The following is a 19,011-nucleotide window of genomic DNA, read 5'->3' on the forward strand; positions in this document are numbered from 1 at the left end:
CAATGACCATCGAAAAGTTGAAAATCCAACAAATTTTTCTGCTTTTACAGTTTCTTGCTCTGATTGGAATAGTTTTTTTTCTAAAAAGATATGTCTTTTAAACCTGCCGGCTATAGTTTAGGGTTTCAGAGGGTTGAGTCATTAACAGCTCAATCATTCTTGCATAGCAAGCAATGATCAACACCCACTATTAATATTCTGCTGAATGGATAAAGCTGTGCAGCATGGAGGTGATAGAAGGTCAGGCCTGTGTTTGTTGCTTTTCCTTGGACACATTCTGCAGAAATACAAAATGGTAAAATCCTTCCTAGTTTGTACAATAGTTCACTTACAGGAAACAGCAAGATTCCTGAAGGTGGGTTTATACTGTTGCAAAGAGTAAGGAGGAGCTTTTTAAAGGTTTTGATCTGTTTAACACGTATTTAAAAAATATGTAATAGAGTAGAACCTAACTTTGTGAGCAGGTTGCAGAGGTAACACTCACTTCTTACTTTAAATGGCAACTGCATAATTCTTAATCAAATTAGAAATCATCTGAAGACATAAAGCCTCACAATACAAATGCAGTAAACCATTTGAAGACACCAATGCTACTGCAACAATAATGCCTTACTTTGAAACAAGAGCGCAGCAAAATGGGCATTTCTTACCTTTTCTGTCATAGTCCAACAAACAAAATGTTTCAGAAATGTGTCATTTTTTTGTAAAAAAGCAGCGTGAGTGATCAGAGGTTACTGCCTATGTGTAAATCATTCTCACACAATTGGCTTTATTTGGCCAACATTTTGCAACTCTAATGCTGAATTTACCAATTTTCTTTCTGAGAGATTTGCTCATAGAAGTGTTCCAAGTCAGTTTCACTGTCTTTACTGAACAACATATTATAAATCCCTGGTTAAAGCCTGATGAGAGCCACCTGTTTATGATGAGGTGCACGTTTGTGAGATTTGATCACTACCAGCATCACACTACATGAAACTGCCATATAAGGCTGCATGTTCTGCTACATTTGTGAGCAGTTTCAGTCACAGAAATGTTACCAGAGAGTGAGAAGGAGAATTTCACACCACAATACATCAAGTTCTGCTTTGGATATCAGCAAACAAAAACAGAACAAGTTTATTAGTGTCAAAAGTTTGAATAAAACAGTTTAGTTAACTGATATCAGGAGAGGTTGCTGTGCCACTAAAATGTGCCACATAAATTCCAATAGATATCTAAATTATACATAAATAAAATAAAATATCTGGTGGACAGAATGTTATCTTTGTATGAAGCTCATCCTAGTCGTATATTTTTGTTTATTTCTTCATTATATTTAAAAACACGCAGGTTATGAATGAAGGTCAGAGTGGAGTGTTTTGTTCCTGTGTGGAGACACAAACCACCTGTACATAACTCATACATCAGGCCTGGAACATTTCAAAATTGTATTAGTACCAAAGAGAAACGTACGAGAAAATTGGTCAATATTATAAATTCTTAAATAGCTCTTAGAGGCCACATAAGAACCAATCTGTGGTCCTCACACGTTGTTTGAGGGACATATTGAGGCTGTTTTATATTACTGGCAATACAAACCCTAAAAATCAATATTTGCTGGGTGGAAAATTGATGGAACGCTGTTAAGCCAATAAGACAAGCTGTATTTTGCATTACATGGATAATTTAGTTTGTTTTCAATCAGCTATTAGCAAAAGCATGAATGGGGTTTGTGTAATACTGATGGCTTTATGCCTTTTAAGCAATCATGTACACAACAAAGGCAGGGAGGGGTCTCAGTTAAAATGTTCTGCCTTTTCCTGCTGTAACTTCATTAGCTGATGGAAATAAATGAAGTCATGCTGCCCTCCGCTGGCTCTGAGTTTACTAGAAATCCTAGAAAGAGCAGCCAGTAGAGGATGAAAGCAACATTAGAGAGAGTTAGATCACTTTGACTAAATGCTCAGGCTGATGTATCTCTCATATTAACACGAATTAATAGTAATTGTTTTGAGAGGCATAACCCTAAAATGTCATAAAACCCAGGAAATGCATTAATCAGCTGCATTTACACCAGTAATATTACAGTTTATACTTGTAATAATGTGTGCTTTTCCGGTTTGAAACTGTAAATCCTTATTTCTGTTGTACAGAAATTCTAGAGGTCACCTTTGTCTCCGCAGAGTAAATCTTGTTGGTATCAAATTGTTCAAGTGTATAATACGCTGTTAAGTGCTCTTTAAGCACCCTGGCAATAATTTATGAGGACAGACAAAAGATGGTGTCAAAGCACTGACTGACCTCATTACATGTTTATCCAGTGCAAGTTGATATGTTTCCTGTGCTACTTCTGTCACTGCCCAAACCTGATTTTACCCTTAAACTTAAAGGGTCACTCGCATATAGCAAAACAAACAAACAAACATAATGCACCTTTAAGCCTAAATAAATGTAACTTTCAGGGGTTCTTAAGGGCAATATATTTAGTTTTATTGAACTGTTGAGCAATAAACTGAATTTGAAACTGTGTTTGCATTGTAGTATATTAATGACAACACAGACACACACACACACACACACACACACACACACACACACACACATAATAATAATAATAATAATAATGATAAGAATAAACTTCATCAAAAACTTTCCAAGGGCTGCACAGTGGCCTTGGTAGTTAGCACTTTCGCCTTGCAGCTAGGAGATTCCTGGATCTTTCTGCATGGAGTTTGCATGTTCTCCCTGAGCATGTGTGGGTTTTCTCTGGGTTCTCTGGCTTCCTCCCACAGTCCAAAAACATGCTGAGGTTAACTGGTGATTCTAAATTGTCCATGAGTGTGATTGTTTGTCTCTATATATAGCCCTGTGATAAACTGGTGGCCTGTCCAGGGTGTCCTCTACTTTCACCCTAAGTCAGCTGGGATAGACTCCACCCCCCCCCCCCCCCCCCCCATGACCCTAATGAGGATTAAGCGGTGTATAGATAGTGGATGGATGGAAAAACTTTTCAAATCAAAATGCGGTTTTACCTGCTAGAGCTGTTTGTAGAAATGAGTCTAAGTCTCCAACTGGAAAACTTTGCATTGTGCTGTGAATCTACCGTTGCACCATCAGTACTGACCATGCTTTCTTTTTTCAGTCACTTCCACCTGACAGATGCAGCCTGGGGACTTGGACTAACATGGCAAAAAACATCATTTCTACTGACCAGAAGACAAAAACGGTGACATTCCTGAAAGGGGACATCAAACACATTTTGGATGATGGGAAAGTGGTGAGCACTGTGGCTGCTTTGTCTCTTCTGTAACAGAAATCACTGGCAATTCACTGATCTGACAAAACTTTTCAAATGATGATAGTATAATGTTTATTTTTCCTTTGAATTACTAAGGTCATGTGCATGTATCTTACAGGTGTATTGCTATGCTGATTCAAAGACAAGTGCTTTGAAGGCTTTAAAGTGCGTTTCACTGCATTGTTTAACTGTCTATCCTGCAACTTTTCTGTTTTGGTCTTTTAGTGACTAGCTGGTGAATATAATAAAGCAACCAGCAGCTAATGGACCAAAAAGCTATTCTTGTGAATTGTAGAAAATAAAACATAGAGTTGAAGAGCATGAATATTAGACTTATATTTACAGGTGCTCAGAAGCATCCAAAGAACATTAGTGAGCAAGTGTTTGTTGACAAGTTGATCGTAACAGTTTGAAGGCGAAATGTCACTTAAATGTTGCTTACAATTTGTTTCTGCTGCCCCCAAGTGGCTAAAAGAATCTCTTATTTGATAAATAGATAGATGGATGGATGGATGGATGGATGGATGGATGGATGAATGGATGGATGGATGGATGGATGGATGGATGGATGGATAGATGGATGGATAGATAGATAGATAGATAGATAGATAGATAGATAGATAGATAGATAGATAGATAGATAGATAGATAGATAGATAGAATAAACTTTTATTGATCCCGCAGCGTGGAAATTTTCAATGTTACAGCAGCAAATACAAGAAATAGTGCAAGATTCCAATCAATAGTTTACATAAAACAAATTAAAGCATTCTTTTCCCTGAATTATTCTCTTGTGTCAAAATTGAGATAGATATTTTGAATGAATACATCATGAAATTTACCAACTTCTTAATTCATCCAGAAGTTGGATATTCAACCAAACTAGATCCTAGCTTTAAATTAGCAGTAAATAGTCATCTGGTGGCAGACTGACAAAAGAAGGTATCAGTTTGAACCTAATTTGATGCTGTCAGTTGTTGGTAATCTCTAACAGAAAATGGAAAATGTGTACAGACTTAAAGGACCACAGCTCATAGTGTAGCGTTTCTTTCATAATATGTCTCCTTCGGTAACAGAGAAGTGACACCCCGGGGGGAAGATAGAGATCTTATTTCCAGACCAGACCATCAAGTATTTGGAGCCTGATGGCAGCGAGAAGACAATCTTCCCTGATGACACCGTCGTTCACCTTTCGCCGTAAGACTAAAGTCATTACATTATGTCAGGTTGTCTGAACGACGATGGAATCCAGGAAGACTAGCTGTCATTAGGGTGGCTGCTAACAGGTATCCTCATAAATTAGTAAACATTGTCAGAGCAGTATGTGGTAACCAATAACAGGACAGACGCTGACATCATTGAATTTTAATATGCAAACTTCATCATACAAATTAAGAGTTGATATTTTATTTTGACTCAAGTAGCTTCAGAGTTGAAAACTATCATATTTATAGAGATTGTCTGACAATATATGTATTTTAAATCTACGTTTTTAATGCTTAGTTAAAGGACAACATACCTGGATAATCTTTTGTTGACATCACTGGACCTAAAGATATTCTAATTAAACAAAGTGCAAGACCAGCCAATACTGCCCTCAAAGCTAGTCACATTTTTGTGAAATTCTGATCCAGGTTTGCTTTTCTGTTAATTCATGTATCATTTTTACAAACTGGCACTATTAAAAGATGCACTCATGGATCTGTAGACAACCGTCAGTGGATTATTTTGATATTACAGAGGTTTTTTTTTTTTTATATGATTTTTGAGTACATTTCTGGATTTATTTTGGATGAACAACCTTAAAAATAATGATATCCTTGGAAAGTATGTGTATCACAGATTATAGTTTCAGTTTTCAGTCATATATTTATATATATATATATATATACACACATATATATATATATATAAAAATATATATATATATAATGACTTTTTGTTCTCTTATTTTGTCTATTCATTGTTATTTAGTCTACTTTCTATTAGTTTAGATATGTTACTGTCTTTCTCACTAGAAAATTGTGATGCAGCCAGTTTGTGTGAATGTACCACATTTCCTCCTTAAATCTTCTCCCCAACATAGAGATGTCAAAAGATTTTCTTGTAATATTACAACCATCTAATCCAGTGTAATTTTGTCACCTAGTCTGAGATTAGATGTGTTGTTTGTGCCCCCTCATGTGGTTACATCTTCCAGTTGTGATATTCTGCTCATGACTTAAATGGGTTTGAAGCACTGACTGAACAGTGGAGGATCTTTTGGTCCCCACAACAGTGAATCAAAGTCGTCTTTACTCCCCGTATTCTTCTTCACCTCGTCCTCTCTCCTCCACTTTGTCTTGTCTGATTGGCCTGAAGCCAGCTGACCAGTGAGCTTGTGAAGCTGCTGTAAGATTATTGTGACATCCAGTTTATGTTGCGAGGCCTTCAGAGTGGCTGTGTTAAATGGGAATGTCCGTATGAAGTCTCCAACTCTGAGTGGAGGAATGCATTGTCCATTCAGTGCCATGGTTCCTTCCACAGGGATCCTTCCAGGCCTTTGACTCCCACTGTGAATCAATCACAACATGAGTCAGTGGTGCGACCTTTCCAACTCCTTTGTCCTGAGGCAGCTATACTATTACAGCTGCATTCAGGTTGGCTTAAATTTGATGAATTTCAAGCCCTAAAATATAGCTTAAAAATGCAGAAAAGCTTTTTAAACAAGATGTACATCACAAGAAACTAAAAGTTGTCATTTAAACTAATAACAGTGTTGCAGGTAAACACCTTAAAAGTGAAGCCAACTGGGTGTAAAAAAGAAGTTTGATCGTACAGGACTTCTCACTTAACCATTTCCATGTGTCCAATTAGTTTATGGTCTCAATCATTAGTTTTACAACTTTTTAAATACGTCATGATGTTAATGTTTGGTTTCTAAAGAGCTAAATGACCAAACTTGTGGTTTCAAAACGGTAGTCCACAAACCAGTAGTTGATGTCATAATTGCTACATCCATCATTTATGTATTTGTATACATACACTACTGTTCAAAAGTTTGGGGTCATCAAGGCAATTTCATGTTTTCCATGAAAACTCACACTTTTATTCATGTGCTAACGTAATTGCACAAGGCTTTTCTAATCATCAATTAGCCTTTCAACACCATTAGCTAACACAATGTAGTGTTAGAACACAGGAGTGATGGTTGCTGTATGGTGTCCTCTGTACTCCTATGTAGATATACCGTTAAAAATCATCCGTTTCCAGCTAGAATAGTCATTTACTACATTTACAATGTCTAGACTGTATTTCTGATTAATTTAATAATCTTCATTGAAGAAAACTGCTTTTCTTTCAAAAATAAAGACATGTTTAAGTGGCCCCAAACTTTTGAATCAAGTCAAGTCAAGTCAAAGTACTTTATTAATCCCGAGGGAAATTACAGCAGTCTGTTGCTCACATCCACACAGACACAGAACAAGGATAAAAGATAGAGTACACATTAAAAAAAAAGTGCAATAAATAAATAAATAATTAAAACAACACTGAAATGTGCAAGTTATCAGACACAGCAAAACAATGCTCAGGACATCTCCAGCACTCCTCTCCTGCTCCTTCCTGAAATGGCTGCATTATACAGCCTGATGGCACGTGGGACAAAAGAGTTCTTCAGTCTCTCAGTGGAGCACCTCAGTGACAGGAGTCTGGAGCTCATGGTGCTCCTCTGATGGGAGAAGACTGAATTCAGGGGGTGGCTCTGATTGGACAGGATGGCCCTGATTTTAGAGAGTGTCCTCTGCTCCACCACCTTCTCCACAGAGTCCAGACTCAGTCCAACCACAGAGCAAGCTTTACGCACCAGCCTGTTCAGCCTCTGGATGTCCTTCCTCTTAGCGCTGCCCCCCCAGCACACAACAGCATAAAAAAGGACACTGGACACAATGGATTGATAGAACATGTACAGTAACTTAGAACAGACCCTGAATGAAGCCAGCCTTCTAAGAAAGTACATTCTGCTCTGCTCCTTCTTGTACACAGAGTCCATGTTTGCTGACCAGCTCAGTTTGTTGTCCAGCTGCAGCCCCAAGTACCTGTAGGTGGAAACCATCTCAACAGCAGATCCATTAATTCCGATGGGCTGCAGAGAGGAGGGTGCCCGGCGAAAGTCCAGCACCACCTCCTTTGTTTTAGCGGTGTTCAGCTGAAGGTTGTTCCGCTGACACCACCCCACAAAGTCTTTCACCAGGTCCCTATATTCAACCTCTTCTCCTCCCCGGATACATGCAATTGCAGTGTCGTCAGAGAACTTCTGCATATGGCATGTATCTGAGTTGTACCAAAAGTCTGAAGTATAGAGGGCGAAGAGGAAGGGCGACAGCACCGTACCCTGAGGTGCTCCAATGCTGCAGGTCAGTGTTGAGGACCTGCCACCCCCGACTCGAACAAACTGTGGCCTGTTGGTCAAGTTGTCCGTAATCCAGTTAATGAGGTAGGAGTCCACAGCCATGATGTTAAGTTTCTCCTGGAGAAGGCTGGGATGAATCGTATTAAAAGCACTGGAGAAGTCGAATGGTAGTGTATGTAACTCACAACAGTCTAATTTCTGTTATATTTGCTGTATCTTTATATTGAGTTTGCATTTAATGTTGAGCAACAGACTCATTTTTATTTGTTAAAAAATCATACGATTCATGAACGGAGCAAAGAACTGTGGGAAAAACTCAGTCCAAAACACTCAGGTGTTTTACCACTACAAAATAACTCGACCGAGTGTGACCAGTAGCATATGTTAGCTAATATTAGCAAACTTGATATGCTGCAAGTCTTTCTGTGTTGCTCTGTTCTTGTATTTTGACTCACATATTGTTTCTTGTTGTTATTTCTGGCCAAAGTAAACTCAGTTAAAAATCTACAGCCCACTGTACAATTCCAATTTTTTATTTCTTTTTTTTAATGACGTTTTCATATAACCTGACACCACCTCAGATTTTTGATGAAGAAGACAATCTTTGGATCTACTTTTGCCATTAACTAGCTTACTGCTTTGTATTTCTATGGAATTAGTCAAGATGACAACATACAATTACCATCACCATGACTGCTGCTGATCAGCTGATCTCAGAGCTGTGCAAGAGAACTAATGCAATCAGATCTGCTAAGTGAATATTGGTCATTGGACTGCTGTAGAGAAAAGTCTAATTTTTTTCCTCTCCGTCAGACTTTTTTCCTCTACATTTTATTAGAATACAACTGTTCAAATATTTGGTCAAATGCCTAGCAAAGACAGTTCCGTAATATCAATCATCAATTTGATTATTTTCTTTATTTCCCTTGCATTGTTAAATTACAGATAATATCTAGTAAAATCAGAGGAATAAAGGTATTTACTTACACAATTACTCTTAAAAGAACAGTCAGACCTGTATATAATGTCCACATCAATTTTGTACACACAGTAATGCCTTCTTTTACTATGTAATTGTAAAATTACAATATTATACTTTAGTTAAATCTGCTTAGATGTTAAAATATTTGCAGTTATGTTCACAGTTTTTCTGTTTTTCTTTAAACATATTTGTTTCTGGCACCCTTGTTACCAGATTTCCCCAGGTTTTATTTACAAAGAGGACGGAGAGGAATGAATGAAGTCAGTAATTTACATTATTAAAACAGTGCAGAAGCTTCTGCTTGCGTTACTGTTATACTGCATTTGAGCAATTACAATTATCCTGTAATTACTCGGACACATGAGATTACTGTTCAGATGAAGTTGCAGACGCTCCCTTCAAGTATACACTTGATTATTTAGTGGCCATCAATTGCAGTTTACAAATTGTGTGTAATATTATGCATTGCTTTTTTTTGTCTTTTCTGCAAACTTAGTGAAACACAGCAGCTTTGTAAATACCTGTAAATGTTGGGGAGCTTCCAGGACACAGCAGAGCGTCTGAGTCCCAGCCCCCTCTGCTGGGTGTCGGGTATCGTAGAGGAAGCGTCTGTCTCTCTGGAGATCTCAGCTTCTGTTTCAGTGTTGTCATGGTTTGTAACCTCAGACACGTGAAGACTCCTGTTGTCTGTCAGGTTTGATGCGAGAGTTGGACACGTCTGTCTGTTTACGACTGACACGTTTGTCCTTGAATCTGGACCGAGTATCAGGTGAAGGCTCTGATCAGTGTGGGTTTTTGGAGTGTTAATCATCCTTCCCCTGGCTGCGTATATGTCGTCCAAGTCAACGGGTGGAAGGCGTCTTTGGTAGTTGGCTACAAAAGCATGTTGCCTGGGCTTTCTCTGGTTCATTTTTTCAGACTGCCGAAGAGGCTTTAGCAGAGGGAGTGTCAGAGTTTGTTGGGCCTTGCCATCTCTGCTTTTCCTCTGAAATTTAGGGTTTTTTACCTGGGAAAGTGCAGGTATAGAAATATGAGAGGCATAGTTAGTGTTAACACAAGGCTGCTTGTACTTGTGTTTCTGATAAGCTCTATCTCTTAAGCCATCAACCGCTGTGTAGTTCATCAAATCAATCAAATCACTGATTAGCCCTTTCTTTACTGCAATGTCAGCTTGGCAGTCCAGAGTCAGCGCAGGGCTGTAGTTGACCTCTAGCAGCCAGGGTTTAAACTTAACATCAATGAGGATGTCAAAGCCAAACAGCTCCACACAGTTTGGACAGGACGGAACAGACGGAGCGATGGTGAGGAGGGTCAGAGTGACGATGTTGTTGATCCTCTGCCACAAAAGAAGCTCATTGATATCTTGGCTGTAAAGAAAGTGTCTGAACTTACTCATGGTCCACTTGCATCCCTGCCCCACCCTCCCCTTTTCAGTTTTGTAAAAGGGTCCGAACTTATTGATGCTGGTGTTAGTGAGGTGAGCGTACAAGTTATGCAGAGATGACAGGTTGTATTTCTCGGTGGCGAAACGCACCAAACCTTCTTGGTGAATGTAAACAGTCAGTGGATGAAAGCTCTTGACACACACATAGATCCTCAGATCAAATTTGTAACCTGAGATCAGCAAAGGGTTGCTGATGTACCTCTGAACGATTACAGAGCAGTCGTAGACCAAGTCCTTAATGTCCTTGAAGATGAAGATCCCTCTGCCTCTGGAGAGATCCACAGGTTTACATATCCAGTAGGTCGACGGTCCTCTCACCAGACGTAGTTTGTTGTGCTCAGCCAGGAAGCGGGTGTAGTCGTTGGGGAGGATGAAGGCAGTGGGACTGAAGTCATAGAGAGATGAGCCAGATGTGGCTTTCATTCTCCTCAGGTTGCGTGCCAAGCAGTCCTTCCAGAGAATAACAAATACTTCTTTTAGTTTCTAAATACTTTAACTGAAATCTCTTTCTAGAAGATTTCAGCAGTTTTTTTGGTTTGGTATTCTTGCTTAAGGCCCTGTTTACATCTGTTAGTAACCTCTGATCTCTATCTGGATCTGTTATTTAAACAATGGTATTCAAATGCCTGCATGTTATTTTGTACATACACTGTAACTGGCCGACAGAAAATAGGCAGAAATGTGTGAACATTTAAGTTGATGGGCAGATTTTGTATTGCTGGAAGGATTGCATTTACACCTCGCTGAGATCTTATGACAATGTGAGCCAGAAAACTAAATTTCCAACACATTCTGAGCACATTTACACCTGCCAGGTAATCCATCCAATTACAGACTTTTAACCCCTTCAAGCTTAAAACCCACCAGCGGGTTATTATATAGTTAACAAGTATAGATTTTCAAAAAATTACCCAAATTATGTCATTTATCAGGGAAAACAGAAAAGATTGTTAGATTTTTAATGGTGATAACTCATTAAAAACTGTTTATTTTACAAAAATTAACAGTTTCCACCAGATCCTGTAAGCACAAAAAATGTTGTGCTCCTTTGTGCAACTAAGAAGCCTGGAGTGAAACTCGTCCATATCTCATGTTACGATTGCAACATTTTCTATTTTTAAATTTTCTATTGATCAGTGAATTATTAGCAGTGTTGAATACCGTGTAGTTGCAGATTATTCACAGCGATCCTGTCCCAAGATGAATAGAGTTTTAATGTGGCAGTTTCCCTATTGCTGACATTGCTGTCATGGCAACATTATTAACAGCTGGAGAGGGTGTTTTTGCTGCAAAGTTCACACATTCTTGTTACACAGGAGAATTTCCCGTCAGCTACTAAATCTCAGATTCAGAGTGTGTCTTGTTTTCGTCAGCACACTGCACCTGGTGTAAATATAGTCAGAAATAAATATGGACTAACTGAGCTATGTGACGTTTGTGGTGAGATGGTTTCTCAGAGTTCAGGGGCCACACTGAGACACTTTACTGTAGATAAACAGTTCCATTTCCCACAAGAGTTGAATGTATTTGAATATCTTGACAGTCAGGAACTTGAATATATGTTCCTTAAACATTGTGAGTTGATTAAATGACCATGAATGAAAGTCAGATACAAAACTTTGAGTACGAAGTTTGAGAACCCCTGATAGATAATATAATAACAATGAAAGTCTCCACACACAGGGGTTCTTTAGTCGACTTTTACACACATAAAAGTCATCTCAAGGCCTGCATTGAGATTTTATGGTAAAAATTTTCGCCACTGTGAAATACAGTTGACAACAAAAAAATGTTAAATGATGAAAAATTCTGTCCCTTTAACACAGTTTTGACTGTAGCCAAAGTCAAATAAGAAAGAAGTCAGTTTTACTTATTACAGTGAAAAGGCTCATGCTTAAAAACAACTGCAGCGACACTCAGTACACCCTCGATTAGTGAAATTCCATTCTTGTTTTTTCTTTGTATATTTATACGCTTTTATTTTTGATGACAGATTCATCCTCTTGTGTGTTGATGGCACCAGTCTGTCACGTATCTGCTATTTATGTTCTGTTGGATTCAAGTAAGGCGACATACCTGAACATGTTTTCACTTTTGTACTTTGTGCTTTTTGCAGTACTTCAAGCACTGACACAAAAATGTTGATGTAGAGCTGAGTTTTGGTATAGACCCTTTTCAATCATGAGACAGGTTTTCTGTTGAGTATACAAGTATTGAAAGCTGCTGACTGTGCACTGTTTCACTAAACTGAAAATGGATCATAACACATCGAGGAGTCATAGCTAGAGCTAGTTTGTAAAACCGATTCTTCTTTTGGCAACACACCCTCAGTCCCACACACTATGTAGTAGAAAATAAAGACACGTAGATAATTGTAGTGCAAACAACAAAAACCCTCTACGTTTCTTTAACACACAAAGGAAACACAACATGCCAGATCATCACCTTACGTGTGATGCCAATAGTTTTGGGATGGTGGTTTAGGCGTTGCCATGGCAGTAGGTTGTGATATTCTGAGGTGCGAAATGCAGAGCCGCGCCAGTAGAGGTTCCAGTCTTCCTCCTCGCGCTCATCTTCATCGTATTCCTCCCATCCTCGCTCCAGAAGCACCTCTCTCACCACCTCTGGACCTCTGTCATGCAGTCTGAACACCAGGGATGCAGCCATGTAGCATTGTAACCTACACATATAGCAGATTTTTGACACCACAACATACTGGTTATATGCCATTATTTATTTATGTAGGGACAAGGCTGTATTTGTTACTAAAACGCACCTTGCTGCCATTTTAAGAGGATTATCGAGCATGACACTTTCACTGAATAGGCCACTTTGTATAACCATGACTGAAATGTGTGCAGCATTGTTCTGCTTCATGTTTGTAGAGCTGTAGTTAAGAATGTCTAGAACAGGTTCAGGTGGCTTATTGTTACAAGGACGCTAAAGTGTTGAGTTTTCAGATCTCCTACTGGCCTGGTGATGGTGACAAAATTATGTATTGTGTTACAAGTGTCTTTTATCCATGGAGCCCAGCATGTTTTATTTTTGACTTACAGTTGTGTAGCTTACTGGCTAAACCAAAGGATGTCTATTCAAGAAGGAACTTTCAAAAAATAACCCAGGGCTGAAGGAGCTAAACGTGACCCATTGGTCGTATTGGTGCTTAAATACTTTAGGTTTATATTCTGGTGCTAACAAGTGTCCAACTATCAGATTTCTTTCATTCCACTTCCTCTAGAGATATAACTCCACTCTGGATGGTTCCATAAGCAGTAAAGTTGAGCTGCTTTCTGCTTTTACATATTTACACTTAAACAGTTTATCTCCTGGCTGCTCTCACAGTACCTTGTTTGTGTGTGAGCTAAAGAATATAAATGGTAAATCTGAGAAGCCCAAACAAACCTGACACTGTCTACCCATTTACACAGAAAGAGGAATGAGACTAAACCTCACACTAACAAATACCTAATCAAAGTTAATGCATTCATTTTGAAAAAAAGAGCTGCATTTCAAACTCACAAAGATGAACAAATGCACACAATTGTATTAATAATAATAGTCACAGTTACAGATATTTCCTCACTAAAGTTTGCAGTAAAATGAAGAAAAGCAAGAAATAACACCCTAACCATACTTGGTATATTACTATGGTAATACGCAAAACAATTGTCTTACCTTTAAACTGAAGGCACAATAACTAAAAGTGTTCTTACTGTGAGGTGACAGAAGGGCAGATAGTGAGTCTGTCCTTTCAGCTGCATCAGTGTGGTGTTCAGAGGCGGTCTGTTCGATTAGCTCCTCCTACTGACAAAAGCAGACACTAACAGGAACATACAGTCAAACAGGAGCCATCTATCATACACAACAATGGTTGTCAGATGCATCAATGTCTCTTGTTAGATCTGCATTATTGTCGTAGACTGCTGCTATCATAGAGATTAATGCACTGATGAACGATGGACAATGCTGCTGTTAAATGTGCGTCAGAAGGGTCTGTGTATTTTAGTCTCGGATTATAATGAAGTCAAATCCAAAACCTAAAACACGCTTAACACTGAATTTAACTAACTCCTCTGGACAAGGTCAACAAAAACAGGTGTCACAAAAGTGGAACAGTTTTATTGTATTGTTTTTGATGGTAGGGGTGTACCTGATAAAGATTCTCCTGAATGCATGTCTTTGTTTACATTTTACACTAGTTGCTCTTTGTTATGCTAACTTATGCTCACTTAACCATTTCCATGTGTCCAATTAGTTTATGGTCTCAATCATTAGTTTCACAACTTTTTAAATAAGTCATGATGTTAATGTTTGGTTTCTAAAGAGCTAGATGACCAAACATGAGGTTTCAAAACGGTAGTCCACAAACCAGTAGTTGATGTCATAATTGCTACAGCCATCATTTATGTATTTGTATACATACACTACTGCTCAAAAGTTTGGGGTCATCAAGGCAATTTCAAATTTTCCATGAAAACTCACACTTTTATTCATGTGCTAACATAAATGCACAAGGCTTTTCTAATCATCAGTTAGTCTTTCAACACCTTTAGATATCACAATGTAGCATTAGAACACAGGAGCGATGGTTGCTGGAAATGTTCCTCTGTACCTCTATGTAGATATTCCATTAAAAATCATCCATTTCCATCTAGAATAGTCATTTACCACATTGGCAATGTATGGACTGTATTTCTGATTAATGTTATCTTCATTGAAGAAAACTGCTTTTCTTTCAAAAATAAGGACATTTCTGGTGACCCCAAACGTTTGAACGGTAGTATAGGTGTGTCCTATGTTTCACGTTCTTGCAGGGAGGAGCTATGAGAGAGGTCCGAGTGACGGACGCAAGAAGACATGGTGTCATAATGAAAATAAGTCATTCAACTAGCAGACTGAACAAACATCCCCACAATGCCACTCAGTATTGTTAAATTCAAGGCTGAATGAACCTCCCCAGGGGGCAAAGACTTCTTGCTGTTCCCCTACCAAAGCTTACAACTTTATTACCGCCACAGGCTCTTGCAAAAAAGTCATCAGTTAGTCGACAGAAAATTACTCTGCAACAAATCCAATGATTGAATTACAGTCTAAGTGCAAAAATTCACTTGTTACATCTATTTATTAGTAAATATTTTATTTATATATATATATATATATATATATATATATATATATATGTGTGTGTGTGTGTGTGTGTGTGTGTGTATGTACACACACATATGAATATATACAGATAGAAATGAGCAAAATAAATATAGAAATCAAAGTGGAATACTGCAAATATATATACAAGGTGAAGGTGAATGTATGTTGAACACAGTTTGCAGGTTGATTGTTGAGTCTATTGTTTCAGGTTCAGCAGGTGGACAGCCTGTGGGATGAAGCTCCTCCTCATCCTTTCTGTGTTTGCCTTCAGGCAGCGGTAATGCTGCCCTGACGGCAGCAGAGAGAACAGTCTGTGGCTGGGGTGGATGGGTGGGCTCACTAGCAATCTTCCTGGCCCTTAACCTGCATCGTTTGTTGTAAATGTCCTGCAGGTTGGGAAGGGTGGTTCTGATGGTGCGCTCAGCTGAGGGGACCACCCTCCTCAGGGCCAAGAAGTCCTGCTGGGTGCTGCTGCCCATCCAGATGGTGATACTCCCAGGACAAACGCTCTCAGTGGCGCAGGTGTATAAGTTCCTGAGCACCTTGAGAGGGAGCTTAAAGTCCCTCAGGCGTCTGAGGTGGTAGAGACGCTGTCCTCACTAGGGTGTTGATGTGACAGAACCATGTCAGGTCCTGCGTGATGTTAACACCCAGGTACTTGAAGCTCTCCACTCTCTCCACTTCTGTCCCACTGATCCTGAGCAGATGGTATGCTCTCTGCTGCTTCTTGCTGTAGTCCACAATCAGCTCCTTGGTCTTGCTGGCATTCAGGAGGAGGCTGTTGTCTCTGCACCAGTCCTCCAGGTGGGTGATCTCCATCAAATAGTCCTCCTCGTTGTTGTTGGAGATCAGACGCACCACTGCTGTGTCGTCAACAAACTTAATGATGATGTTAGAGTCTGATGTGGACAAACAGTCAGTGTACAGTGAGTACAGCAGAGGGCTCAGCACACAGCCCTGGGGGGCACTGATGTTCAGGGTGCGTGAGTGGGACGGGTGTTTTCCCCCTCGAACAACCTGTGGTCTGCTGGTCAAAAAGCTGTAGACCCACCTGCACAGGGAGGAGGTGAGTCCGAGGTCCTGCAGCTTAGCGACCAGTCTGGAGGGGATTATGGTGTTGAATGCTGAAATGAAATCCACGAACAGCATTCGCACATAATTCCCATTCTTAGTGTCCAGGTGGGCCAGGGCTGTGTGGCGCAGGTGGTTGATGGTGTCCTCTGTGGATCTATTGGGCCGATATGCAAATTGTAAGGGGTCCAAGGAGGCAGGTAGGGAGGAGGTGATGAAGTGTTGAAATAGTCTTTCAAAACATTTCATCACCACAGAGGTAAGAGCAATAGGCCGGTAGTCATTCAGGCAGCTGGGCTTGGCTTTCTTGGTGACTGGAACAATGAGGGACTGCTTAAAGCACCCGGGGATGATGCACTGGGAGAGCGAGAGGTTGAATATTTCTGTGAACACCGGTGCAAGCTGGTTGGCACAGGCTTTTAAGACGCAGCCTATTATACCGTCCTGCAGGGCGGCCTCTAATTGGTCAGACCAACACGTCTGGTGAAGACCGGTAAAATAGGTGACATAAATAACAACTCAAATGGGCTCCTTGGAGAGTAAGAAACTCACAGAGGATGCCCAATGCAAGAAAAAACAGGATCCAAACTCAATAGAATGTCTGAAAAGATGGCATAAAAATTATGGGTTCCAAAGGACCTTGGAAGAAGAACAGCGTAGGGAAGTGAGTAAGTTACAGATTATTTTTTTGGGTGTGCCAAAAACAGAAAAAAGAAAGAGGGTTATGAGGCTGCAGATAAATGGCTGAGTCAAGCAGTGAAGCGTAGAGAAGACAAAGAGAAAAGGGAGGAGAATAATGCTGGTGTTGCAGCAGTATTGTTGTCTTCAGCATGTTCTGTTAACCTTTTAGGAATAGATTTGCTGGAGGAACTACAAATGGGGTTGATATCAACTCAAAAAGGCACGAAGGCCCAAAAAATGGCATGCCAAAATGTTCTATATGGACCGGGTCAGCCATACCATTGGTACAATCTGGACCTACAAAACAAAGTACCAGGCAGTACTAATGCTGAATTACTTAAACTGGCACAAGATAGCACACCACAAGCTGAAGATGTAATGCCTACAGATGAATTACTTTGTACAATGTATACCTGGACCAGACGCAGAATATGAAAAAATGCTTTTCAAGCACATACATGGCACTCTACAGTTGTGTAGGGTTAAACCCAGCAACACTGTTGCCCACTACAGAAGATGGTGAGCCTCATGACTATGCAGCAGAGGTAGGAGCAGCTGTGTTGCCAAGATCCGATCTCACTGACGTGCCACTGCATGAACTAGATTTAAAAACTTTTGTAGATGGCTCGTGCACTAAACAAATAGATGGCACGAGTGCCACAGGTTATGCAGTAGTTACATAATACTGAAGTGGTGGAAGCCAGACCACTTCCATGTCACCTGTCTGCACAGGCAGCAGAACTAATAGCATTGACAGCTGCATATACAATGGCAAAAGGTAAAACATTTACTATCTACACAGATAGCCAATATGCTTTCTCCACCATCACCACTTCTGCACAATGGAATAGGCGAGGAATGATTACCTCTACAGGTAAACCTATGAACCACCAGCAACTAATCAAAGATCTCATAGCAGCAGTTCAGCTTTCAAAGAAAACAGCCATATGCAAATACAGAGCACACACATCTAATAAAGACTCAATCTTCAGAGGAAATGCCAAAGCAGATCATACTGCTAAAAATGCAGCTAAACAACCCTATTTAGAACAACGCCTATTAACACAACAATCTCTAGACACTGACCTACTGAGTGAGATGCAACAAAATGCTCCAAAGAAAGAAAAACACAAGTGGTATAACCACTGCAACCTGATCAAACAAATCTTTTCAGATGATCAGAAGGCAAAATTGTTCTCCCATCCTCTCTCCACAAATATGCAGCAATTGTGAACCATGGCAGAGCCTTGTCTCAACAGCAGGGTTGGTAAGGCTGGTCGAACAACAGTTTAAGATCTTTGGGTATTCAAATTTCTCTAAAAAAATTTTCTTCATAAATGCTTAAACTGTGCTAAAAATAACAGTCAAGGAGCCATGAGACATAAAACAGGACAATTTCCGAAACCACAATGTCCATTCTAACACCTATACATGGATTTTGTCATACTGAATAAAAGTGAAGTTAAAAAATGGTGTCTTTGAGTTGGGGGTTGAAGCACACCCATGTACATCTCCGGATGCTATAGCGATAACAAAAATACTAGCAAGAGAAATAATCCCCAGGTTTGGCATTCCAAAGATACTATACAGCAGGGTTATTCAACTAAAATTCAAAGAGGTCCAGTCAGAGAAAATGTATTAAAGCAAAGGTCCGAAACATCATAAAGTCTAACTTCAATTAGTGCGATATATGATGATGTAATCTAGAAGTTTTATTAGCGTCTGCATGTAATCAATAACTGACCATCAAATCAAATAAATTCAGTATGGTTCAAAAACATTTTGACATTTACTAACAAATGACTTTTGATATAACTGTACATCTTAAAATTAAGTGTAGAACTTGAGAAAATAATGACTGAACAACCCAAACCAGCTTATATACATCTTTAACAATACCTAAATCTCAAGAAATGTAAACAATTGAACACTTTTACATTTCTTTTCCCCTGTCTTGTTACTCCCCTTATATCCCTGCTGCTTAATGGGAGAACTGAGCTGCAGTTTGCCCTGCC

General features: G+C 39.5%; 1 protein-coding gene across 1 annotated transcript; it reads right to left on the reverse strand.

Moving 5' to 3' along the window:
• Positions 1-3,832: 3,832 nt before the first annotated feature.
• Positions 3,833-14,278, reverse strand: ttll2 (tubulin tyrosine ligase-like family, member 2). Its single transcript, XM_055015752.1, has 3 exons — positions 12,542-14,278; positions 9,174-10,546; positions 3,833-5,832 (listed from the first exon to the last, which is right to left on the reverse strand). The coding sequence occupies exons 1-3, from the start codon at positions 12,824-12,826 to the stop codon at positions 5,502-5,504; spliced, it is 1,989 nt and encodes a 662-aa protein (XP_054871727.1). The 5' UTR covers positions 12,827-14,278; the 3' UTR covers positions 3,833-5,501.
• Positions 14,279-19,011: the final 4,733 nt, after the last annotated feature.

Source organism: Amphiprion ocellaris, chromosome 12, assembly GCF_022539595.1.
Source record: "Amphiprion ocellaris isolate individual 3 ecotype Okinawa chromosome 12, ASM2253959v1, whole genome shotgun sequence".
NCBI classification, from domain to species: Eukaryota; Metazoa; Chordata; class Actinopteri; family Pomacentridae; genus Amphiprion; species Amphiprion ocellaris.